General features: G+C 36.7%; 1 protein-coding gene across 1 annotated transcript in view; it reads left to right on the top strand.

The window, feature by feature from the left end:
- The window catches only part of UBE2E2 (ubiquitin conjugating enzyme E2 E2), a 258,407-nt gene that overhangs the window by 176,563 nt on the left and 55,726 nt on the right, over nt 1–26,118 (top strand). The window contains exon 4 of the mRNA XM_054595232.1: nt 20,207–20,339. Within this exon, the coding sequence (XP_054451207.1) occupies nt 20,207–20,339 (133 nt within the window). The remainder of the gene's footprint in view (nt 1–20,206; nt 20,340–26,118) is intronic.

Here is a 26,118-nt window from a genome sequence, read left to right as displayed (position 1 = left end):
ACCAATTTTCTGTCCAGGCAAATTTACCTTCAGTTATAACTACCCCAGACAAATCGTTATGAACAATCCAGAAATTGAAATATTGTTTTCATATGCCCTTGCTGAGGAATCTACTAGAGAATGAGCTTCAGCTACCACCACCTCCACCCCTGATCCCCCAAAAAAGGCAAAAAACTGAAGAGACCTCAGAGTAAGGGCTAGTGAAATTCTTTTTTTTAGCACTTAGGTGTAGTGGCCCATGTGACTTGTGTTCTGGTTCCTGGTGTGGAGTGACAGAAATACAGGTTACTTCCTGATACTGTCCTCTCTACTTTCTTCACTTATTGGCTCGCTTGGTTCAAAGGATCCAAGAAAGTATTCTTTGACATCAGAAAAAATCACATTACTGTTATTCCAGATATTGCAAAACAATATTTATGCCTCCCTGCCTTAAAATAACAGTAATTATTGGATTTACCAGATTAGATAAAATTTGTAGTTTAAGCTAATAAGAAATCTTATCTGTAACAAATTTTTAATACTTTGATAACTATATTTCAGTATTAATGATGAGCAAGAAATAACACTGTTGTGTTTAAATGAAAACGATAAAAAGGAAAGGAAAAAACTGAGTGTGGAGGAAAGTTCTTGCTTGGTTTTATTCAAATGCTTTTGTAGAAAGAACATTATCTAAATGTTTTAGTAGCTTTCTATTATTCAGAATCAATTTTCAATTATAATATTCCCAAGGGTCAGAAGAAGTGCCAACTTGTTTTCAGATTTTATGATTGAGCCGACTGGGCCCGAGTGAACATTTCTGTGACATGCCTGACCCACACAGTGATTCTGGTTCTCACTTTAAAATGCAAGTTTGGTTCAAAGTGCTCTTTACAAGGGGACTGTGCTATATCAAACATAAGTAGATTCCTATACTTTTTTGACAGTCTTCTATCACAAACATACCTCATGAAATTTTAACATAATTATAATAATAGATTTTATTGCTGAAGGGGACTTTAAAGGGTATCTCATCCACCATCCTCGTCTTCAGGAGAGTGAACCGAAGATGGGAAAAGTCTAAATTTATGCATGGTCTGATTTACCCATGGTCACACAATCAGGGTGGCAGTTTAGGCTTGACCTGTGCTGTTTCCAATATGTGACATTAACGTTGTGTTATACCACCCACAGTCTTCCATCTTCCTCTTCTGTCCTCCTTCGTTTGTTTCACAATACAAGAGGTGACCGTGCATTTCTCTACTTAAACCTCCCTCCAGCGTGTGTGCTCTGGATTCCATCCCCTCCTGCCTCCTCCTCAAGCCGCATTCCTTTCTGACCCTTCACATCCAGGCCTCCAGAAAGAGACACATTGTCTTTCCTCTAATCCCTTTATTTTGCATTCCTTAACCCACAGCCAACACCATGCATTTCACTTCAGCTGCTCTTCTCAACGTCACGAACATTGATTTTTGCTGAAACTGATGGACGGTTCTCAATGTTATTTTTCTTCACCACTCTGCAGTATAACACACTGTTGATCTCTTTCTTCTCCTTGAAGTGCTCTTCTCTTACCTCCTGTGACACCATGCCCTCCTTATATCCCGTCCTCTGATTGCTCTTTCTCAGGCCCATCTTATGCCCTTACTTCTGGATGTCAGTGAGTGTTTCCATGAGAACCCTCTCCTGATCTCTCTTTTTGCACTGCTGGTTTTCTGTAAACCTAATCCACTCCTAGAGCTCTAAAGACCCACTGTGTACTTTTGTCTCACAAATCTACTCCACAACACAGCTCTTTCACCTGAATTTCATACCCAGCTGGGCATCTGTGCTTGCACATTCTACAGGCTCTTTAAATTCAGCAAGCTCCTTTTGTGTCTTGGCTCTGAAATTCATTGACTTCTTTCCAAGGTACCATCATACCGTCATCATCTTATACCTGAATTACAATATCAGACCCTCCTCACAGCTGTCATAGTGACCTTTCTCAACTAAAAATGTGTTCATGTTCACTTCTGTCTCTTACCCTTGTCAGTCCCATTGCCCTTATAAGCCTACCTTCACATTGCATAAAAGATGCTCTCTCGATCTGGCCCTGCTTCCTTTTCGGCCTCACCATTTGCCACAGCATCACACAGGGCTTAGTTTTCTGAAGCAACTTCTCTGTGGCCTCCTACCTTCCCTTCTTCTCTACCCACCCCATCTTCTACTATTCCCTACTCTTGGATAACATCCTCGGATCTTTCAGATCTCATCTCATGACTGGGTTGAGGAGCTTTTCCTCTCTGCTTTCATAAGTACTGAGTGCTTATGCACAGTGCGTTGCAGTTGTAATTAACTTGTCTGACTTCCCGCAGTAGGGGGTAAACTCCTTGAGAGGAGCAGCTGTATCTTACCATCACGTTCCCAGGATCTGTCATATGCATTTTCTTTTAATGAATGAAGTCACCCTATTAGGTTTTAATAAAAACATTGTATTTTCTTCACTGCTGTGGAACTAAAGCTGGAACCCAACTAATCTTTTGGGATTCATACCATATCCCCACCTTATTGGTGCGGTTTGAATACTCTGACAAACTAAATAATTATATAAACTCTCTGGGACCGATGAGGTGAATAGAATAGTCATTTTCCAGTGTACTGAGTTGTAATAAAGAGACATAGATTTCCAAAGGCTTTAATGTTTGAAGAGAACCTTACCTTTTTTAATTCTGCAGAAATTCCTAGGGAAATTTTCTGAGTCACGACTTTTTTCCTGTAGAGCCTGGACATGATTTTCTTTTCCTTCTTTCTTAAGGCTGTGTACATATTTCTTTTCTTTTCTTCATGCATGTGGTTACAATGACTTTGAATAATTAAAATGAATAAACGAGAAAGAAAAAAATCAGAGGACCTTTATTATACAAATAAATGTGTACTTAAACGTTGCCTAAGATTGGGTGGTTAAACCTCAAAAGACACACAGACTTATCTGGTAGGCAAATTGTGAATACAAAACATTATCCTTTTTTTTTGTTTTGTTTCTAGATACAATGCCTAAGATTCCAGTTAACATTATTGTTCATTATTCTATTAATACCACTGATACAGATAGCCTTTAAATCTGCTTTTGTCACTTATATGTAGAGAAACAGAATTTTAATGTTATGAGTGCTGATGACAATTTATTTGTGAGAAGGGTAGAAATATGCTTAAACCCGCCTGATTTCCTCTTTGAAAACCATGAGCCAAGTTTACAAACACATTAGCAGGTCTTTAATTTTTGCCTGGCGTTGAAACTGTTCCAGTAAAAGGAAGAATACATCTCTGCTTATTTTTTCTAAGAGAAATACATGAATACGTGATAATACCCTACCTACTGAAACATAAAATCTTCTCCTCTGCTGTTAACTTACCTTAATTACCATACAGGTTCACTGCGTTAGCAAGCCAAGCCTTAAGAGTGAACCTGTGAATAATTATTATCACAGGAGTGAAAAAAAGCATTAATCTGTCACTTGCCATCTGAATAAGATTCTAAATTTAAAATTAGAGAAGCCAGTCTGTTGTTACTAGGCTTTGGAAATGGACTACTACCAGCTCAGGCAAAAGTATGGGATACCTGAGGATTATCATTCAGTGTGTGAGTTACGTTTTAGTGTTTGAAGCTTACCTGCCTCTTCCTTCCCCTTCTGTGTTTTCCTCATTGCCCAAATGTCCCAGCAAACAAATTTGCTTTGTAAAGTAGGTTTTTGTTCCTTTATCCAACATACTTTTATCAATACTTTGTCTTTCTGTCTGCTAACCAGTGGGATTATCACCTGTCTCTGAGGTTTTTGTTGTTGCTGTTATTGTTGAAACAAAATGTAGTGTAGGTGTTCTGACCCCTTAGATATTTTTTAACATTGATAGTGCTTCTGTGAAAGTAGACATTGAATCTAACCATTATGCTAGGTACAGTAAGAGTTTTGAAATTGGCAATTTCAAAACCATTAAAATATACTAATCCACAATTTAAATTTAATAAATGTAAATGGTTTGATTTTCTCTTCTACTGTGTTCATTATTCAATGAACTATTATTTATTCTGTGTGTGATAAAAGTTGTCATATCAGTTGCTGCTACCTACATTATACATAAAGTTACAGGAATAATCAAATTGGAATGTTCTGACAAACTGATGAGTTGCAGAATTTAGTGTTTTTAATCGTAATATTGCTTAACTCTGGAAATTTGAATTGAATTCCTTGTTTCACTTACTAAAAACATTCTCTGTAACACCTGCTGAACTAAAAGAGATGTGGTCATTATGAAAATTATAACTTTAAAAGTTACATTGTGAATATTTAGCATGCCCTGACCATAAACAGTATAATTGTGGTTGCAGTTAATAAATTGTTAGCCTAAAATAGAAAGAAATCGTAAATAAATTAGGATTGTGTCTTTTAATATTTTGCAAATTGTCTGCCAGTTGTGAACATACAACTAAATAATATTATAGTTCATAGAGAAAGCAATTTATAGTATGTGAACATATTTTAGGAGCTTTTGTGTGATGGTTTTTGGCATGGGGAAATGCACCTTACAAAAGTAGATAAATTTCACAAAGTAATACCTAAATATTTTACATATGTATTTTAGGTGTTGTTTTGATTTTTTTCCCATTTTGTTTTTGTTATGTATTTTTAAGTATATTTTACTGATTATGCTATTACAATTGTACCATTTTTTTCTCCCCATTACCCCCCTCCACTCTGCATCCCCCTCCCAACCTCATTTCCCCTCCCCCATTTGTTCATGTCCACGGGCTGTATATATCAGTTCTTTGGCTTCTCCATTTCCTCTGCTATTTTTAACCTTCCCCTGTCTATTTCATACATAACAATTATGCTTCTTATTCCTTGTACCGCTTCCCCCATTCTCTCCCCTCCCCCTCCCTGCTGATAACCCTCCATGTGATCTCCATTTCTGTCATTCTTTTCCTGTTCTAATTGTTTGCTTAGTTTGTTTTGATTTTTGTTTTTTAGGTTCAGTTGTTGATAGCTGTGAGTTTGTTGTCATTTTACTGTTAATAATTTTGATCTTCTTTTTTTGGATAAGTCAATATAACATTTCATATTATAAGGGCTTGGTGATGATGAACTTTAACTTGACCTCATCTGGGAAGCACTTTATCTGCCCTACCATTTTAAATGATAGCTTTGCTGGATAAAGTCATCTTGGATGTAGGTCCTTGTCTTTCATGACTTTGAATACTTCTTGCCAGCCCCTTCTTTCCTGTAAGGTTTCTTTTGAGAAATCAGCCGATAGTTTTATGGGAATTCCTTTGGAGGTAACTCTCTCCTTTTCTCTTGCTGCTTTTAAGATTCTCTCCTTATCTTTAATCTTGAGTAATTTAATTATGGTATGTCTTGATTTTTTAAATAATTTGATATCATTGCCTTTTCCAACCCTGTTTTATTGTGCACCATTATTTCTTACCATTGAACAAACTTTATATTTACTTATTTATTTATTTACTATTATCTTCCCCTTACTAGGATATAAATTACATGAAATTAAGGACTTTGAATTTGTTCATTGCTAGGAAGGAGCTTAGAATGTATTCATTGAATATAGTAAGTAAATCCACAACCAAATTAATTTTGATTGTACATTATTTTTCTTTTTTACCTAACACATTTTTAGCATTTATGTTACAAAGTTAAATGCCTTTTTAAGAAGAAATCATATGCATTAAAAGAATTAAATTTAAATCAAATCTGATGGGGACGTTTTAGTAACTCTATGTTTTTGAAATCGAGATTGTAAATAACAGTTTGTAGAATCTACATTCTGATCTGCAACAGTCTCTTTGGAAAAAATAAATAAAAGGGCAAATGCTTTACAGTATACTTTATTCTTTTAAGTTCATCAAGATACCACCCTATGATGAGTCATCCAATGTGCAGAAAATTGTAGGTGTTATGTGCATCCATGAGTAGCGCAGTTAGACATGGTATGATGTCATCACCAATCCACACAAAGCAGGGGTCAGCGACTGGCGCACTTGAGACCAAAGCATTTGGACCCTTGGGTGGAAGGCATTTTGAGGAAGTTAAGCTTGTCTGCAATATAGCATAAGTAAGTATTCTCTTATTATTAAGCCAGCAGTTTGCTGATTGTATGCATTAACTTTGAGAAACATGAAGCTGATGTTCTCTGCTTTTAGGTCCATCCAGTTACTAAAAAAAGCATCCTACTAGTGGGTAATTTGTCTTTTTTTTTTTTTTTTTTTTTTTTTGTCTCCACCCTGCTGTCCTACCCAGCTTCTCCAGATGGTTGGTGTTCTCCTTTTATATATACTATACAATACATTGTCTCCTTTGATAAAAAGTGGTTTTATTGACCATCAGCAGCCGTAGTGGGGCCATGGTGATGACTGCGATGTGCTCTCCAGTGCTTCCCTGCATGAAGTCACCGAAATGCACATCTAGACAGTTTAGATGTGGCCTGCAGAACCGATAAGTGACCGTTGACCAAATCTTAACCATTTCTAGGGTTGTTATATCATTTCTCTTTAAGTATCCAATTGCCATAAACCCTTCAAACAAAATCTTGGATGACACAGCACTCTGTAGTAATTAGATAAAGGGGAGATGACTTTAGGAAAGTATTTTGAGTTCCTAAGATACCATGATCTAATACAATGGAAAGTAACCATTGGTATCTAGCTAGCTTTTTGGTTACTGTATATCTGTTTTCACTGAGCTTTGTAAAATTATAAGTAACTTATACACCATGGAGCAGTTGAGGGTCTGGGAAACGAAGGATCAAAGAAACTGGATTTAGACCCTTTGAGTTATGTGTATCAGAACAGATTCAGTTGAAATAGCCCTACCCTCACCTCTTTCCATACCGCTCCTCTGCGAAATACAAGTAGTTTTAAATTTTGATATTTTACTTACAGTGTTGATGAGCACTATCATATTACCAGTGTCATTAATAGAACTAGGATATAGCTAATGTAAAGCATTTGACAGTGTTTGGGGAAAACTTCTGTGTTGAGAAATGAGTAATCATATACTTTCATTTAAAATTTAAACATTTTATACAAGCTAAACATGTGTATAGGAATATTTTAAAGGAAACCCAAGAACTGTCTTTATTATTCTCAATATCAGTTTTAAATTAACTTTTTATTTTGAAATAACTTTATATTTACAAAAAAGGTACAAAGATAGTACAGTGTTTCCATATATAATTTACCCAGTTTCTCAGCTTAAATTTTTATTTTTAAAAAAGAATGAAGCCCGAGGAGACATGACTACTAAATAATACGGTATCTAGAATAGAACCGTGGAGCAAAAAAAAAAAGACATTAGGTTAAAAACTAAGGACATCTCAGTAAAATACGGACTTTAGTTATTATTAATAATAATGCTGTATTAATGTTGGCTCATTAATTGTGATGAGTGTACCACTAATAGGAGATGCTACTAATAGAGAAAACTGGCTATAGGGTATAAGAGAAAGAACTCTATCATCTTAGCAATGTTTCTATAAATCTGAAACTTCTGGAATAAGTTTATTTTTTTTCCTGTTTTATTTGTTTATTTATTTATAGAGAGGGGAAAAGGAGGGAGAGAAACATCAATGTGTGGTTGCCTCTCACATGCCCCCTACGAGGGACCTGGCCCTTAACCCAGGCATGTGCCCTGGCAGGGAATCGAACCAGCAACCCTTTGGTTTGCAGGCTCGCACTCAATCTACTTAGCCATACCAGCCAGGGCTGAAATAAGTTTATTTTTAAAAATACCACCACCACCCCCCAAAAAGTTAATCATATATTTATGTAATATCTACTCTGCCCTTGCAAATCTCTGGTTAGCGTTACAAGAGTCAGTTCTTTGTGAATTCACACACTGAATCAGAAAACTTTCTTTGAGTATCTATTGTGTTCCAGACACCATTGCAGCTGCCTAGGATACAAAGATGGGTAAGACACGGTGTTTGCTCCCAAGGGACTGTAGCCAGCTAAAGGCAGGAGACAACATAACCTAGAATGAGTGCTGTAATAGAGATAAAAGTTGTGGTCTATGGGAAACCAGGGGTGGGAATCACTTATTTTTCTTGGGTTAAAGTGAAACCAAGTGTTACATAACACGTGTTAGAAAAAGGCAATGGACTGAACATGAAGGGAAATTTTTTTTTTAATCTGACAAAGGGTGATAGCAAAGGTGTAGTGTTGTTCAAAAGAAATAAAGTAATGAGAACAACTGTATCTAACGGTGACTAATTGCAAGTAGAATTGAAAGATTTCTATTCCCAGCAGGAAACAAGTTCCGTACAAGCCAGTAGTTAGTTTTATTATATTAAAAACTGATGTAAGACAAGAAAATGTTAAGAACATAACCTGCAAGAACAAAAAAGTAGTATTTCTGTTCTCATAGATAAGAAGCTAGTCTTTACTAAAATAGAAAATCCAATTCTTGTTCTCATTTAGTTGTCCTTTTACCCAGTATGTGCAGAGAATCATTTTTTAAGTTAGATATACAAGAAAAGCCTAAAAATGGGAAACAAAAGGCCATTTAAAAACCATAGAATTGCTTAGTACAGAAAAATAATTTCTACCTCCCTAACTTTCCAGTAACTGAAAGGTTATTATCAGTAAGACCCTGAAAATATTTAACAAAAGGAAAAGGCCTTAAGTTTAGAAAATAAATAAGCATAATTTTTTTAAAAGTCCTAGTTTAAGTGAAATTAAACATAAATGATTTAAAGTCAGTAATGGGAGGAACTGCCCTCTTTCATTTAGAAGGGATATTCTGCCCTCTGTTTTTGGCCTAGAAATAGAGAAAATTGTTTCGCGCTATTCAGATAAAAAGGATACTCTTTGTTTTGAATATGATATTGGATACTGACTACACTTAGCAAGCATATAAAATATCAATAACTGTTTTGTGATCTTAGCACATAAATATGTCAGTTACATTTGTTTTGGGGTTCCAAAAGGAAAATTAAATTCATCAAAAGCAAAGAAGCATCCCAGCTGCGCTGGCAAAGCACTTCACAGATTCAAAGAAGATATAGGGCTTTCCTGCAACAATATGTGCTGTTCTCAAAACCTTTTGTTTTAGCTTTAACATATCTACCCCTTCAAATACTACTTCAACCAGTCCACCTGCATCAAGTGAATAATAGCTTTTTATAAGCAATTTTTTCTTTATGTAGACAATGAGTGCCTATCTTTAGAAGTATTTTTTTCTTCCGAATCAGACTACTCTTACTTTTTTTCATTTGAACTAATTACTAAGCGCTTGCAGAGCTTTACTTTTCACATATTCCATATATTGTAGTCACACTACGTCCTTATCATTTGTTTCGGTTTATAAAGAATACAATTAGCCTTTTTAATATTTAGTTCAGTCACAATTAAAGCTCCCCTAATGGTTAGGGATTGGTCTTTCCAAGGCCGAGAAGGTGTTTTTAATTATTCATTCCTCGGTTTGTTTCTTACAGCAGCCTCAGCTGTGCTTTATTATTCAAAGGTTAATGCAAACGGAGAAGTGGGTAAATTAAATCTGCTTGGCAGCCAACAGCCCTACCTATTAGCAGACACTGTAAGATGGGGATGGGCATCGTAAGTCATTTCCACTATTGCAGCGCTGCCAAAAGCAGAAACCACTAAATCCCTCAAAGATAGCCTGCATTGGCAGGAATTATTAAGGGATACTGCAAATTGGTTGCTCTTAAATAGCAGATCTTCAGTAAAACCTGTGTTTGTTTTGCTTAGAAAGGGAGAAGGCAGTGGCGGAAATTTGAAAGGTAATAATAGCCTCTGTAGAAAATTGATGTAGATACCATGACTAATGAACTTTGTATAATATTAAGTCATTCTTTTCACAGAGCTCGCATAGCATTTTGCTTAGAATCCCGTGGAGCACATACATCCTGCTTTCTTCTCCCCTGCTGCTGAGATAGGAAGCCCCTTTTAGGGTCAGGACTGGGGTTTGTTTTGTTTTGTTTCATTTTGTTTCATTTTGTTTTGTTTTTGGTCTTGCCCAGATCACAGTATAGTGCCCTACACGTAATAAATAGGCTCTGAGGAAGATGGGGAACTACTGAAAATAAGACTCAGCATGCTGTAGTCGCTATTCTGATCTTGTGGAGACCTTGGTCTCCTGAATTAATCATAGATAAGTTTTGAATTAAGTCCACTGCATACCACCTCTTACTGACAATCAATGTCTTTTAGAGCTGAATTATTATTTACAGGGTCTGTTTTAGCCACATATAGCACCTTTCTTCCCCAACAGGTCTGATAGTTAGCTTTTCTTCTCCTACATTTGAAAAAAAAAAAAGTGCCTCTATATTTAGTTATTTGTTTTTGTTGAAGTGGTAATGTGCGTATATCATGGAGGTGTGAGGACAAATTTTAAAGCTACTATTAAGGAGCATATGGGAATTTTGGCCTGGTGTTTTCTCAGATGTTATTATAGGATAAAAAATGTGAAACTGAAGCTATTCTATACTGAATTGTAAACCAAGAAAGGTGGACTTACCAGTCATTTGTCAGTTTTTTTAATGAGCTCAGTAGTTAATGGGGAGAAGAATGGGGGGTAGAAAGGTACTTTAGCATGCAAGATGTCATACAGCAGGTACAGAGCAGGGAAGTCAGAGCCCCTAAAGAGAAACTTCTCCTATTTTCCTGTCTTGAGTCCAGGGCTAGCAGGCAAGGTGAGCTTTAGCTTACCTGATAATAATAATAAATGGGCCAGGTACTGTTTTAAGCTCTTTGCATATATATTAACTCATTTAACAGCCACATCAGCTCTTTGAGGTAACCACTGTTCCAAAGGGGAAGGAATCCAGACAGCAAGAAGTTAAACTTGCTTTAAGTCACACAGTAAAAGGCAGCGCCAGGATTTGAACCCTGGCTCTCTGGATCTGTAGTCCACTTTCTTTACCACTGTGCTCTACTAATAGACTAGTGTTTTACTAAAGATGCTTCTTTATTATTTCTCCATAAGCCTTTACTTAATATTCATGCATGTTGTTTGCTTTTGCCATTGGCCTTCTGGTTGGCTTGTTCTTGTCCTCCTCTGTGCTAACCTTGCCTTCCAGGCAGACCGGTGGAAGAGACCAGTGGTGATGGGTCTCGGAGCCAGAGAGCAGTGCCAGGGAGAGAGACAACGCGTGCAGGTTGTAGGATCTCACAGCCGACCTTTTTGAAATAACTTAGGTGGCCGAATGAAGAAATTGTCGTTTGCCATATTCCTACCCAACAGGACGTTCTCAGCCAACGAAAAGTGTATTAAGTATATTGAAGGTATTTAACCAACTTGGGAAGCCACCGCTTTTTAACTCTGTATACAAAGAAATAAATCTCAAGTACCCTGTCTAAGAATAGTTAAATGTTCCTAAGGGCTGCCCCATCTGAACTTTGAAATGGAATGTTTACTTTGATACAGGATAAGTGTTAGAAAGTGATAAAGCTGCATTTGGAATGCTACCAGAGCACTTTACAGCCTGTCCTCAATGAGCAGTAGTATTTTTGAGAACTGAAAGATTTCAAGAAGGATTTTGCATCCTGAACCCTGGGTAGGGACAGCAGTGGCTTTTGCAGTCTTCTCCAAAGCTTGTTTAACCTGCAGGTAACATCAGTAGACACATTAAAGATTGCCTAATATGTGTGTGAGGGAATTTTTAAATAAGAAAGAAACATTCCCTGCCCCACTGGCCAGCTCACATGCCTAAAATGGTCTTACGGTACAGCTGAGAGAAGCTGATTCTGGAAGCTCTGAGCGCCTTGAGAGCTTGTATTTCTCACACAGAGCAGAGGAGCAAGGACAGGAGTTGAGTGGGAGGTGGACAACAAAGGCAGTGTTGCAGGAAGTGGTGGGGTTGCTAAAGAAACGAAGGAAATAGTCAAAGATCACTATTTCTAGCTTGAAAACCTCTTAAAAAGGATTTGAAAGCTGAAATGAAAATAGCTGTTTGCCACCTCTGAAACTGGTCCTTGAAACATGCCCAGGATTAAAAGGTAAAAGAAAATCCAGATGTTTGTCTTTGTCTTTGGTCTCCTGTCTTACGCAGGACAGTTTATCGTAATGGTAACCATAAGTTTTTCCTGTTGAGGCTTCTAAATTGGCAGCTGTAGTGGCATAGTAAGAGCTTTTCCTTAGGATCAGAGGGATCAGGCTTTACCCAGCAGGTGAGGTCTTAGGCAAAGTATTTCACTTTATGGACCCTTAATGTTGTCACTTTGGAAATGACGGCTTCAGATAGAAGTGATTGTCAGTGGAAGAAGAGCTTCTTTATTTTTTCAAATTATTCCTTTCTTTTCCTTACCCTACTCCCCATACTGCTCAAGTGGGTCATTTTCCTGCAAGGAAAGGTGTATGTTGAAAAGGAGGGAAAATAACTCAACTTATTTCCAGAGTCCTTTCAGCTAATTAAAAGATTAAATATTCTATAATTTGGTACTTTCAGTAATTCTGATTGATTTTATGTCTGATGTCTAACTCAATGGAATTCTAGTTCAGTTCTAATCCTCGCTTCTGTGCTATGAAATAGTTGGACTAGATGATTCCCAGAGTCTTTATAATTGTAATCTTATTTCTGATAACCCACATATATAAAATAATTTTTCTTTTTGACTCCAATGACTTATCTTTGTGCTTACAAGTGAATGTGTCTTATAAAATTCTGGCTTAGAAGGAATAGGAAGAATATACTGTTTTTCCATGCAGTCTTCCTTTCTGCTTCCCAATGTCTCTACTTGTCCCTGCTCATACAGTTGTATCTCTTAAAATTTTGCTGCAAAGTTATGCACTCACTGCAATATATCACATATTGGGAAAATTAAATACACATAAAATATAGAAAGGAACAAGGAAGTCTAAGGTGTCTTGAACTTACTAAGAATATTCCATCCTCAGTAACTTACAGAGGGCTAGTTTAATCACTAAGCATATTACTATCATACTAGCTACTACCTTCTCTGAAAAGGAAGTACCAAGGTTATTAAGCAGTAATTATTTTTTGTTTAAAGTCCTCTTTTCCTCTCCTTTCTCTCTTTCTAAGTTGTTAACACTGTTAACAAAAGGTACAAAGTAGATGCCAGTACTGACTTTAAGATTTGGTTCAAGATAACTATAGTCAACTGAAATCTTTTTTTTTTTTTTTCATCTTTACATCTCAAATCTAGAAAGAGGGATTGAGGATAAAGGTCCTCCCACTTATTAAGCACCCACTGACAAAAAATATAAAGTAATTATTTTTTCTTGGACTACTTCAAGAATAAGGACCAGATACTTCAGGACTAGAAAGAAACTATCTGATGGAGAAAATATTAACAGTCCAGTTCTACTTGATGCTTAGTGTATGGAATAGATTTCTTTTATCAGCACTATTATATCCTAACTTCCTAAGATGTGATAGTGGATTCTGGTGGTATTAGTCTTTCTAAAAAATTACTGAATACAAATAGGGAACCTCACAAATTTATGAAATGCCATTCTCCAATTTTTCTTTCAAGAACTATAATCCTGGCCTTTTATTCAACACCTTCTTGGTCGTAGATGCCTTTCCACTATCAGAATGAGTTTTGTTTTGTTTTTTTTCTTGTGGTCCAGATAGTGCTGTTCCTTAAATGTCTTCTTTCTTCAGTGTTAAAGGTCCCTTAAATAACTGCTTTCATAATGCATATGTTTGCGTGGAATGTTACCACTTTTAAAGAGGAACGTAGGCCTTTGAGAGTAAGGAAGATACTCTCCTTGAACCTCCCCACCCCCACGTGGTTCAGTTTTTTCTCTTTCATTCAGTTTTGTGCCATTCCCCCTCTTCAGCTGCCTCTTCTCCTGTCCTTGCAACTCATCTGGGCCTTGCCGTCATATTTTCTTTTAAGGGATGGAAACTATCCTTTCCTTCCAGTCTGACCCTAGAAAAAACACATACAGTATTGTGCTGTAATCCAGAGTATCCCTGCAGCTGTTTACTTCCAGAGGGACTTTGGACCAGGCGCAATGTGTCATTTGTGCACGAACAATGTGCCTGCCCGCTGGCAGGGATGAATTCACCTACATGAAGCCCAACACACAAGCAGGGATTGCTAGAGCTCCTGAGAAATCCCTTGAAATCTGCTCCTCACCCACCCTGTCCCTGTCAATTTCAAGTTAGCGTGGCACATCAGAGATTCTCTACAAAGGCAGGTTCCCTGTCCTGTGAAGCCAGGATCCCAGCGCCGCCCCTGCCTCCGTCCCCTTACCTGTCTCAGGCAGTGTGAGATGAGAAGGCAGCAGGCACAGCCAGACTCTTGGTCTTAGAGTCACATCTGTGGCACACACAGTAAAAGTGTTCAGCTGTATTTAAATCATCTTAGGATCTTACACAAGGACAGTGAATGCTTAGTCTTTTTCTGCAATTTTATTATAAATGTATAGCTATTTTATGTATATATAGGCTCAGCCACTGCAGGCGGCAGCATGGAAAGCTGGACGCAATTTATAATGTTGATTCTCTAACAGAATTTCTCCAGACAGCAACGTTGGGCGTTCGACCAACTTGTGATTTGCTAACTGATATTTGCATTTTAATAGATTTATCTAATTGCATTTTATTTTGAAATTTAGCTATTGGCTGTGTTTATTTTTCTTCTTTAAAAATAAAATCCGAAAATTTTAAAAAAAGGGCATTGATTATTAAGAATACTGCAGATGGGGAAACATTGCTAAATAACCCCATACCTAAAAATCCTAATATTAAATAAACATGCTAGTCACTGAAAAATTGGACTTCCTGGGAGTAGTAGCCATGAATTCTTACAGGTCCCAAAGTTCCTCCATATCTAAATCCACATCATAAGGTGAGGTTGCAGGGCCATGATGGTGAGGGTGGCAACAATGATTGATATTCGGTCTTGGGAGCCTATTTGCTGGCCCCAGGATCCTGAAGGCTTCTTATAAAATCACCAGGTAGTTACCTTTTGAATGTGTTGTTGAACTTACATATCATCCACAAGGCATAACCACAAACACAAAAGCACAGTTCTACTAAAACTTTACAGTTGCTACCCAAGGTTGATGCTATAATTGGCCCACTTTGCAAGTGAGGAAACTAAGACGTGGGGAGATTGCATACTTGCCGAGGATCATGCAGATTTTCAGGGGCGAGGTTGCAGACGGGCTGGTCCGGCTCCAGCCCCCTCCGTGGTCCTCACCAGCGCTCCACACTGCGGCGTCCTCTGGCACCAACTTTTACTTGATCAACATAAAAGTATAAAACACTTTCAGCATCTGCTTCTCACTTCTTTGGTCCAAAGTACGCAACAGTTCATTCTTCTGTTTTGTATAGACTCAAATAATTCTGACATATTAAAAAACCATTTTGGTCAGTATGGGCTGCGGGAGCATCTAGATCCACACTGTCCAATACACGTGACCATTAGCCTCAGGAAGCTACTTAGACTTAAGTTCACAAAAATCAGATTAAATAGAAAATCCACTTCCTCATTCTCACCAGCCTCATTTCAGACGCCTAATGGCATGTGTGGCTCTCGATTACCATATTGGATAAGGAAAAGAACTAGAACATTCCCATTATCACAGAAATTTATATTGGACAGCAGTGCTCTCAAACACAGATGTCAAATAGAAGTGCAGTGTGAGCCACATGTGTAATTTTTAATTTTGTAATAGCCACATTTTAAAAAGTGAAAAGGAATAGCTTGTTAATTTTATTTTAACCTAATACATCCCAGGTATTATCATTTTTCACCATATAACAAAAAGTAATGATGCATTTTACTTTCTTTTGCATTGTCATCAAAATTTAGTATATATTTTATACTTACAGCACATCTCACTTTGAACTAGCCCCATTTCAAGTGTTTACTGACGTGGCTACCAATTGTACAAAACAGTCTGGACTTCTGCACCGGGTTTCTCAAGTGGGACGTATTGAAATAGGGGTGGAACGCAGGGCTGTGTAGTTCAAGAACCGCTGCTATAAGCTCTGGGATTCCAAGTGGTATGGATGTGCCACTTAGAAAAGATGGTAGATGCCAGAAAGTATTTTCTTAAAAAGATACATTTGAGGCCACATAAATCAACTTAGAGTGATAATGTTAGCTCTGTTATTTAACTCACTGTTAACTGCACAGAGAAGCTGACTGACTTCAAAGAACCAATAAAATTTCGAGTTCTGACTGAGAGCCAGAATGTAAGGTGTTTACAGACATTACTCATTTTCGTGAGGTATCTCCTTTGCCTTCTTCTATCTTCCTTGGTGGCACAATTTGGTGTCTCCTCAGTGAGCCTAAATTATATAACTATGTGTGTGTGCATGTGTGTGTGTGTGTAATTATATATAGTTAGTTTTTTATACATATAGTGACCCAAAGAAATTATATCTTTGTATTTGGGAAATGTGTCTGTACACATTGTTTCATAGCTATGTACTCTCCTGTGTGTGTACATTTCAAACTAAATTTCTTCATCTACCTTGAAGTAATGTAACTACAAACCTATAATTTACTCTACTTTTAAGCTCTTCCTTCTGATAAACTTACCTATTCATGTTGGGTCTAATTATAACTCTGGGTGTAACCATGTTTGTATTAATCTGAATGAGTGAGCTTGTCTGGCAACAAGGAGCTGTTGTTGCCAAAGCTTAATTGTCATGCGGCCTAAATGTGTTCTGTGTGCACCTCATTGTCAGCTTCAGGAGAGGTAGGTGAAAGGGAAGATGGGGCAGCAATGCCGTATTTTGGTCTCTTGCACCATTGCTTTTTAACATGTTTCACCACTCTGCAATATACTTGGCTGTGATTTTGACTTTTTTTTCCTTCATCTTTTTTAAATAAGAGAAGTCAAACAGAGACAAGATTGAACTCTCCTTCGTTCCCCATCTCCAGATCTATTCCCCGCACACCACTCTGCTCTCTCCTGTTCCAGCACAGCCACAGTCATGAATTTATCTTTCCAGTTTATTTCTTAGAGCATTTTGGCATAGGTATATATCTATATGCAATATAAAATAATTATTTTATGTTTCTAGTTTTATACAATAGGATCAACCGTACAAACATGCTTCTGCTCGCTGTTCTCACATAACATTTTGGTAGACTTTTTTGGCATAGGTTTTCTGAGTATGAAAATTTGAAACATGTATATCTAACATGTAAGTTATGAAACCTATTGCTAAAACAGGTAACTCCAGAATGCCATGTATACGGAGAAGTAGAACATTACCAGAACCACTGAAACTCCAGTGCACTACTCCTCCACACTCTGATTCCATCCAGGAAGCTACTCTCTTGAATTTTGTTCTCTTTTTTTCCTGCTTTAACACACATGTATATATGTCCCTCAACCACATATTTTCTTGTTTGCTTATTTTTAAACTTTGTAGAAATAGTGTCATATCATATATATTCTTTTTAGATGTGCTTTTTAATTCAATATGATATTTTTAAGATTCATTCATTTAGTTTATGTATTTTTCACTGCTTGTGTAATATTCCTTTGGGTGAATTTATCCATTTTTCTATCAGGACGTCTGCATTGTTCCCAGTGTTGATATGTATAAATAGTGCTGCTATGAACATTCTCATACATGTCTTGTGGTACACATATATAAAAGTTTCTGTGGGCTATGTACCTAGGAATGCAATTACTGTGTTGTAATATAGGAGGGGGAGAGAGAGAGAGACAGACAGACTGACAGACAGAGTGTGTGTGTGTGTGTTCGTTCAACTTAAGTAGGTAAGTCCACATTCTTAACCAAAGTGATTGAAGGTGCTCATCAGTACTGTATAGGAGCTCTTGTTTTTCCACATCATCAACACTTGGTTTTGTCGGTCTTTAATTTTTACCTGTGTTTTTCAAAATAATATCAAATGGTATTTTTGTTTCATTTTTTATTTTAATGAGATTGAACATTTGTATATGATTATTGGTAATTCATGTTCCCTTTTTGAAAATGCCTATTTATGTTTTATTAATGGATTATTAGTCTTTGTCTTATTGATTCATAGGAATTTGTATATTCTGAACACTAGGATTTGGTCAATTTTATATGCTCTAAATATCTTGTCTAGTTGTGTCGCTTGCCTGGTCAGCAGTCTGTTTAGTTAAAACTTTTGACTTTTGCATTTAAGTACTTAATACATCTGTAACTGAGGTTTGTGTGTTTTTTGAGGTAGAAAACCATTTTCTCTATTTTCCAAATACAAAAACTATTTTCATAGCCCCATCCTTTCTGACATACATCATATTTCCATATGTGTGTGGAAAGGTTTGAGGTTTTTTTGAGCTTCCAAACACATTCTAGAATCAACTTGTCAAGTTTGGTTGGTTGGTTGGTTGGTTGGTTTTTTAAACTGTTGGATTTGTATTAGAATTGCACTGGATCAATTTAGAGGAAATTGACATTTGTAGTGTATTCGGTCTCTCTACCCATAAAGTTGGTATCTCTTTATATTTAATTCTGTTGCATGTATTTCAGTAAGTTTGATAATTTTCTTCATAGTAATTTTATATTTTTATGAAATGTATCCATAGATTCCTTATATTTTAATACTATTGTAAAAGGTATTTTAGATACATTTTTTAAGTTGTTGGTGTGTTGAAATGCAGTTGATTTTTGCATATTGATGTTATATTCAGCCACTTTGCTATATGAGTATCCTTTTATTAAGTTTAATAAATTTTTTAGGGATTTGGGGAGTTTTTTCTGTATTCATAAATACTGCAGATGTTAGCAGTTTTATGTCCTCCATCTTAATCCATATACCATTTTCTCCTTTGTGACCATATCATGCCTTGATGAATATGATATCGAGTACAATAATAATTTGCAGTGGATATAGTGGACATCCTTTTCTTGTTCCTCAATTTTCAAAGGTTGGGGTTTTAATATTTTACCATTGGATATATCAGTTGCCCTGAGTTTTTTATAGATGCCCTTTATCAGGTTAGGTTAAAGAAGTTTCTATTCCGATTTTGCTAAGAGTTATTACCATGAATGGCTGTTATTAAAGCCTACTGGGTACTTTTCTGCATCTATTAAACTGTTTTTTTCTACCTAATCTTTTAATGAGGTAAATTACATTAATGATTTTCTGTTATTAAGCCATCCTTGCATTCCCAAAATAATCCCAACCTGGTTACGATGCATGCTTTTTTGATACACTGCTCAGCCGTTTTTTTGTTTTGTTTGTTTTTGGTAGATATAAATTAATTTCAAAATGAGAGAAGAGAAGCTAAATCTCTGTTGACAATAAAATCTTTCCCAAACACCTTAACAGGGTTGTCCCCTTTGCTACAGGGTATGAGGATATTTTCTGGCTTTAGATGTAGGTATTAGCTTGATATAGCAAGAAAGAACACCAGAAATCTCAGTTATTTTTACCCTTCTGTTCACCTGAGAGAATTAATACAATTCAGTTGACTCATACGGGCCTTTTCTTCCTCTCTGAGTTTCTCTGAGACCCACTGAGACATAGCCTTACTGTTGCTAACCATGCAGCTTCACTCGCTTTGCTATTAGTCCATCATCATTCAACAAACATTTACTTACTAGGCACTAAGGACAAGACAAAATCTGTTAAGTCTACTTCTCAAGGAACTTCTATTCGAGGGAGAGACAGAAAAAGTAAACAGTTACAAAACACAGTTATAAAGTGAAATGCTATGTCTTATCTTGTACAGACCACTCTAGTGGTGGGGGTGGGGTAGAGGGGAATGGGCGGGGCGTCTCTTTGGGTGGAGAAAGAGAAATGAAGAATCAGATGAGATATGATACTTGAGCTGAATTTTATGGATGATGAACATTTACTGATCTCCATGAACCTCATTTGTGTTCTCAGTTGTTAACAAAACAGGTATTAGACTCTTTTTTTCCCCTCTAGCTGCTCTTTTGGCTTTGAAAATTTGTCTTGTTGGCCCTGTGACCATATTGCCCTTTTCAGAATGTCATAGACAGTTTCATGCTTTATTAAATACTTGTGCTCCCACCTGTGGTCTATGGCCCTTGAATCTTTTATTCCATAAATTTAGGGTTTTGAATGACAAAACAGACTTCTTTCTTCTCTTTCATTAATACCAACGTATTTCATATATAGAATGATGATGATATTATAATGAACCTATTAACTTTGTTGTGTTTTTATGAAAATGCTCATTTTATTGTTATCATAAATAGATCTTTTAAAATTATGGGCTTTATGTAATCTCTAAGCACATTTCATTTGTATGTCTTATTTCAGTGCTGGACCCAAAGGAGACAACATTTATGAATGGAGGTCAACTATATTGGGACCCCCAGGATCTGTCTATGAAGGAGGGGTGTTCTTTCTTGACATTACCTTTTCACCAGACTATCCATTTAAACCCCCTAAGGTCAGTATGAAGTATTCATTTGTTTTTAGCAATATATGTTGTTGTATATGTATATACATATACATATTTTTAAATATACATATCTAGGAATAAATATCTATTCTGTTAGCCTAGAAATGCCCCAGGGCTGATTGTACGTAGAAGGAAGCAGAATGCACAAAATTACAGGTTATTCCTCCACCTCAGGCCTTTATTCATATTTCATTGCTTTTTCTCGTCCTTTTTGATTTTCTCCTTTCTGTAGCATATGTTTAAATGTAACATTAAACAGCATGTTATGGCTGAAAGTAGAGGAGTAAATTGGGCTGCTGCCAACCCTAGAGCCTAAAGCTGGAGCCGGACCCAAGCCCTCAAGCCAGACTAGAAGCAGAGGGAGCCCCACCGAGGCAAGGTTATGGCCCCAGCCAGGGAGCCTTTGAGTTTTGGAGCTCCGCTGTCCGGCTTGCTCTCATGAAGTATACACGTGCACTAGAATGGAAAGTGTGACCCACAAGACTTTAAAAATCATGCCAAGGAAATTCAGTAAAGAGGTGTTTTAATAGTCCATTAGTACAAATGATTAATTAATTACGACTCATAATGAATGACTAGAGAAAGTACAAGAGTACAAGGTAATGAGAACACAGGAGAATTTGCACTTATTTAAATCAAGATTATGTACTTTAAGAATTCTTCATATTCCTTTCTCCTGCCTGTGAGTCATTTGATGAGTGTAAATTTGTTCTCCACTTTGGAAAGGAAAAGACCCTGAGGACACTGACTGTATGTATTGACTACCAAGAAAGAATTCTCATTCAACACGACTTAACTTCTCAATGCAGAGGGAAATAAAACTTATTTGAGTCGTAGGTTGGAGTGAACAATTTTAAAAGGCAAGAATAGCCCTAGCCAGGTGGCTCACTCAGCTGGTTGGAGCATTGTCCCATACACTGAAAGGTTGCGAGTTCAATTCCCAGTCGGGGCACATGCCTAAGCTGTGGCACATATGGAAGGTAATCGATCAACGTTTCTCTTTCACATCAATATTTCTCAATCTCTCTGTCCCCTCCCTCCTCCACCCTCTCTCCCCCTCCCCACCTTCCTGTCTCTCTAAAACTAATAAACATATACTCGGGTGAGGACTAAAAAAAAGAATAAGACCTTCACCATGACTTTCTGCAATTCTCCCCTGTTTCTCCTGCCTTCCCTCCTCCTCCTTTCTTCCTTCTATTCCACTGATGCCTGCATATTCTCTTGATTTCAAAACAAAAAGTAATAACTGTTCATTTTACCAAAGGAGAAACTCAGGTGTAGAGAAACTAAGTAGCTTGCTCAGCATTATGGAGCAAGCAAATAGTGGTATCAGGACTGGAACCCAGGAGCCTGGCTCCAAAACCTGTGTTTCCTGCTACATTACACAATGTGTTTTCATCCAAGCTGACAGAGGTGGTCGCACTGGTGACCACCCAGAGCTGTGTTTGGTAGGTTTTCAGCGACAAAGCCATAATACATCTAATACTTACATTTTCTCCTTTTACTGAATGGGAACCTCATGTCTTTCCATCCTGCTTGGACCACCCTACAAATCACCTGGAGTACCTGTCAGTGCCAGTGCGGGGAGGGGCGGGGAGGCTTTCTCTGACTGCCTCCTCAGCAAAGGCAGTCAGAGCAGGGAAGAGGGATGAAAGTTCAGACTGGGCGGTTGTGCGGCTTGTAGGTCTGGTGCAGTTCTGTGAACATCTCAGAAAATGCATGGGCTTATCCAGGTTCTGCATGACAGAAATGTGCAGATTAAACAAAGGTAGAAGGGAAAGATAGTAAGTTAGATAAAATAACTCTGTTTCCAAAAAGGCCTCGATGCACTGGAAGGTTGGGCCAAAACTATCAAGATGGAATTTAACCTGGCTGGATGTGTAGTATTTCATTGAGAATCAGAAAGAAATCATTATACAAGATAGGAAAGAGAGACCCGCATTATTTTCATATAAATAAAATGTGTGGGCTCTTGGCTGGCTAAAATACTATAAGAACTTGAGGTTCTTGAAGGCGTAAGGTGAAACTTTTAGGAGTGCCATCTCCAGGACTTGGAACCAGTCACACTGTATCTCAGGTGCCTGACTCACTTCTCAGCTACCGATTTTAAGAAGGACAAACAAATAAGCTGGAAAGGGAGAGTTATTAGCAGTCTCGAGTTTCTTCACTGTAGTGGGCATAAGCTGTTCAGCTCATTTCTCCTCCAGAATACCCAAGTGAGGCTGAGATGTTCCCTTCCACAGATGATGAAGCTTAGAGAGGTTTTCCGATAGTGTACAACCAAGAATCTGCTGAACCACTGACTCCAGGAACCATGTACTTTCCACTGAATTATACACAGTCACCCTGTAGATGTTTACTAGTATTGTAAAAATAGCACGCAGGAGGAACACTATATCTGTGCTCAGATGTTTCAGGAACTCTGTGGTGTGGGTTGGGGTTAGACTCTCTCCTGGATGGCTGGATGGGACAAAAATAGAAGCAGGAGAGTATCAGTTACAGGAAAGTAGATTTCAGTTCTATATGAGGAATATCTGACCCATAGCTGGACAGTCTACTTTTGAATAGCTACTAGGTTTCCCTTTACTGGGACTGTTTAAAAAAAAATGAATTAGTACCTGTCAAGAATATTACCAGAAAAAAATTAAATCCCTTCACTGAATAAATTTGATTAAGCAATCTCTCTGAACAAAGAAAAACCAAACTTTAGTAACTCAAACCACAATTTAAATGCACATTTATTAGAAACCAATGGGAAGTTTTTCAAAGCATATAATTGCCACCTAATTTATCAGTTTTAGAAACTGAATTTTGTAGACAGATATGTTACTTTAAGGGAGAAAAGTTTGTTAGTGTCTTGAAAACTTAACTAAAACAAAGAGTTTGATTAATAGTTTTGAAGTATCGTATTCATGCATTTTCTACTCTTCTGTTACTCTAAATACCCCATATTTGGGGTTAAGCTTTGTTTAGTTTTGTTTTGTTTTCTCTGTTGCCCTTATCCTATGCTCTTTTCCAACCACCCGAACCACACATTTTGATTCATTCAACATTTTCCAGTACTCTAAAGACTGAATACCCGGCGTATCAGTAGGCATCAGGGAGAATTGTTGTTAAGAGCAGAGGCTCACTAATAAATCTGATTGGCTATCCAATGGCTATCAAATATCCATCCCATAAAATTAATCTATAGTATGATTGGATCCATGGGATGAACTTTACCCAAACTCTCATACTTGGAATCCTTAGTGAAGACTTTTACACACTATAGTGCTCAAATGTATCACTTAAAGGTCAGGGGAGTGATTTGGACAACTCTTCTCGCCACAGGACCTTTTTGGGAGTAGGGCTTCATCATCCCACACTGCAGCACCTAATTTTTCAAAATCAGAGATGAACTAATTCAGTTCACTTAAATTCTAATAAGGCACGCAAAACAATTTTTATAAGTATGTAATGCTCATTATATTTAGTATACTAATTTAAAATAGATCGAGACTTATTGTACTTTCAAATGCTGTATCTCAGTACAGGTGTAGAACATTAATTTTTTATACATGTAATCAATATGTTTATGCATCTTTTACTAAATCTACACCATTTTTGTTTGTATAACAGTGTTAGTTGTATGTGAAGTATCTGATGCCACGTCTTTAGTTGAATTGTTAACTACTAGTAATATTATTTCTCTAGGGAAATATTTGTTTAATGAAACTTTAGAAAGAACAATGTGTTATGACCCAAAAGAAAAGCTTAATAAATTGCTCGTATGTCCCAAAGTTTTTCAATACTGTATTTCTTTTTCAGTGTAAACATACATTTTAATGTTTTAATTCAGATACCTATTTATATCTATTTATACCTTTATACTTTTATTGAATTTATCGGGGTGACACTGGTTAACAAAATTACACAGGTTTCAGGTGCACAGTTCCACGGCAGACCATCTGTACACTGTAGCGTGTGTTTACCCCCCCAAGGCAAGCCTCCACCCTTCACCACGCACCCCCCACACCCCCGCCACCTCCCCCCAGACCACCCGCCAGCAGTCCCCACCATGTTGTCCCTGTCCATGAGTGTTTTCTCTTTTTTTTTTCTTTTTTGTTCTATCCCTCTCTCCCCCCTCAACTCACCTACCCCCCCACACACACACCGCTGTCAGCCTGCTCTCTCTGAGTCGGTCTCAGGTATCTGTTTATTTTTAAAGTAGAAATTGCTTTATATTATGTTGGGGATTGCATTTACTTATTTATTTTACAGATAGTTATTCCTGTGCTCAAAACCTGCACTTTTTTATTTTAAAAGTCTAATGAATATTTTAATATTTTAGCTTTACAATGTCTACATATTTGTAATAGAATAAAAATTGCAGCTAAGCAAAAGGAAAAAAATTTAAATACCTATAATCTTAACCCAGAAAGTATTTATACCATTTTTTTCTTTCAAGATTTTCTCTGCATACATGTGTATACATACAACTGTATCTTTATACATACACACAAATTTATATACACATAAAAATTGGGCCATATTCCTCATGATTCCAGAATAAATTTTTTACCCAACATTATATATAGATATATATATATATCTCCAATAAAAATGTGACTATATCACAATTATAGGGGCTCTGAAGCATTCAATTATATAAATATATCAAATGTAATTTATTTTCTGTGAATGGACATTTAAGTTCTTGTCAAAATGTGTTATAATCATGATGCGATGTGTATCTTTATAATTACATATTTTTATACACTTGGATTGGTTTTTCCTGGGGCAGTTTTGTCGACTTTGGAACTTTTGAGTAGATGGGTTTACACACATTTATAGAATTTTGATAAAGGTGGAAAAATTGGCCTCCAGAAAAAATTGTATTGACTTATATCATTGTCATCCAAATATGATAGTATGGTACATTCCTACACACTCAGAATTCCTCGTCTTTTTTAATCTCCGCCAGTCTAAAAGATGAAAAATGATCTCGTGGTTGCTTTAATTTTTATTTATTTTACTACCAGCGAGATATTGAATCATTTTCATGTTTTCTTTTGTCCAGTTATTTCTTTTTGTGAATAATACACATTTTTTGAAAGTCTCACACCAAATAAAATTAATAAGTGTACTTGAAAAATTCAGAAGCAAAGTCATAAAATGTTTTATTCCTATGTTATTTTTTTCAACTAAAAACACTTTGAAAATATTGTGACACCATGTCTAAAGTTTTACTGAGCTTCTAATGACATAAGATCCTAACTTAGGGGTCATGTTAGATTACAGGTTGGATCTTTGTTTTTCCAGTAAAAATACATAGAGGTAGCCAATTCATAGTTTGGCTTTTTCTGTCTCGGTGTGGATCTGGATATTTTATTTTAAAAAAATAAGTGGGCATTCTAAACAGATTTAAGAGGAGGTAGGTAGGAGAATCAGGCATGTTTGTTATTTATTTTTAGTATCTCAGACAACCTATGCACAAGTCGGATGTGCTGTCTCAATGTTCAGATCTATTACTGGAAAGAACTGTTTTCTTTGGTAAGGGAAGAGGATCTGTGAGTTGATAGTTTTCAAAAAGGAAAGATGATAAAGACTTGTGCCTAAGATGTTTAAAAACTAACAACACAAGCTACATGCATGTTAATATCTAAACCTTTTTAATACAGTTTGTTCTTTCATTACAAACTGTATCAAATACATGTTAAGATAAATGTTAACTCGGAGGTTATTTCAGAGAGTACTGTATGTTTGGGGTTTTGGGTTTGTTTTTATA

The sequence above is a fragment of the Pteronotus mesoamericanus genome, unplaced genomic scaffold (assembly GCF_021234165.1).
Source record: "Pteronotus mesoamericanus isolate MK-2021 breed Mesoamerican mustached bat unplaced genomic scaffold, CSHL_Meso_final scaffold_54, whole genome shotgun sequence".
NCBI classification, from domain to species: Eukaryota; Metazoa; Chordata; class Mammalia; order Chiroptera; family Mormoopidae; genus Pteronotus; species Pteronotus mesoamericanus.
Note: the sequence above shows the minus strand (reverse complement) of the source record. Positions and strands in the feature narration are given on the sequence as shown.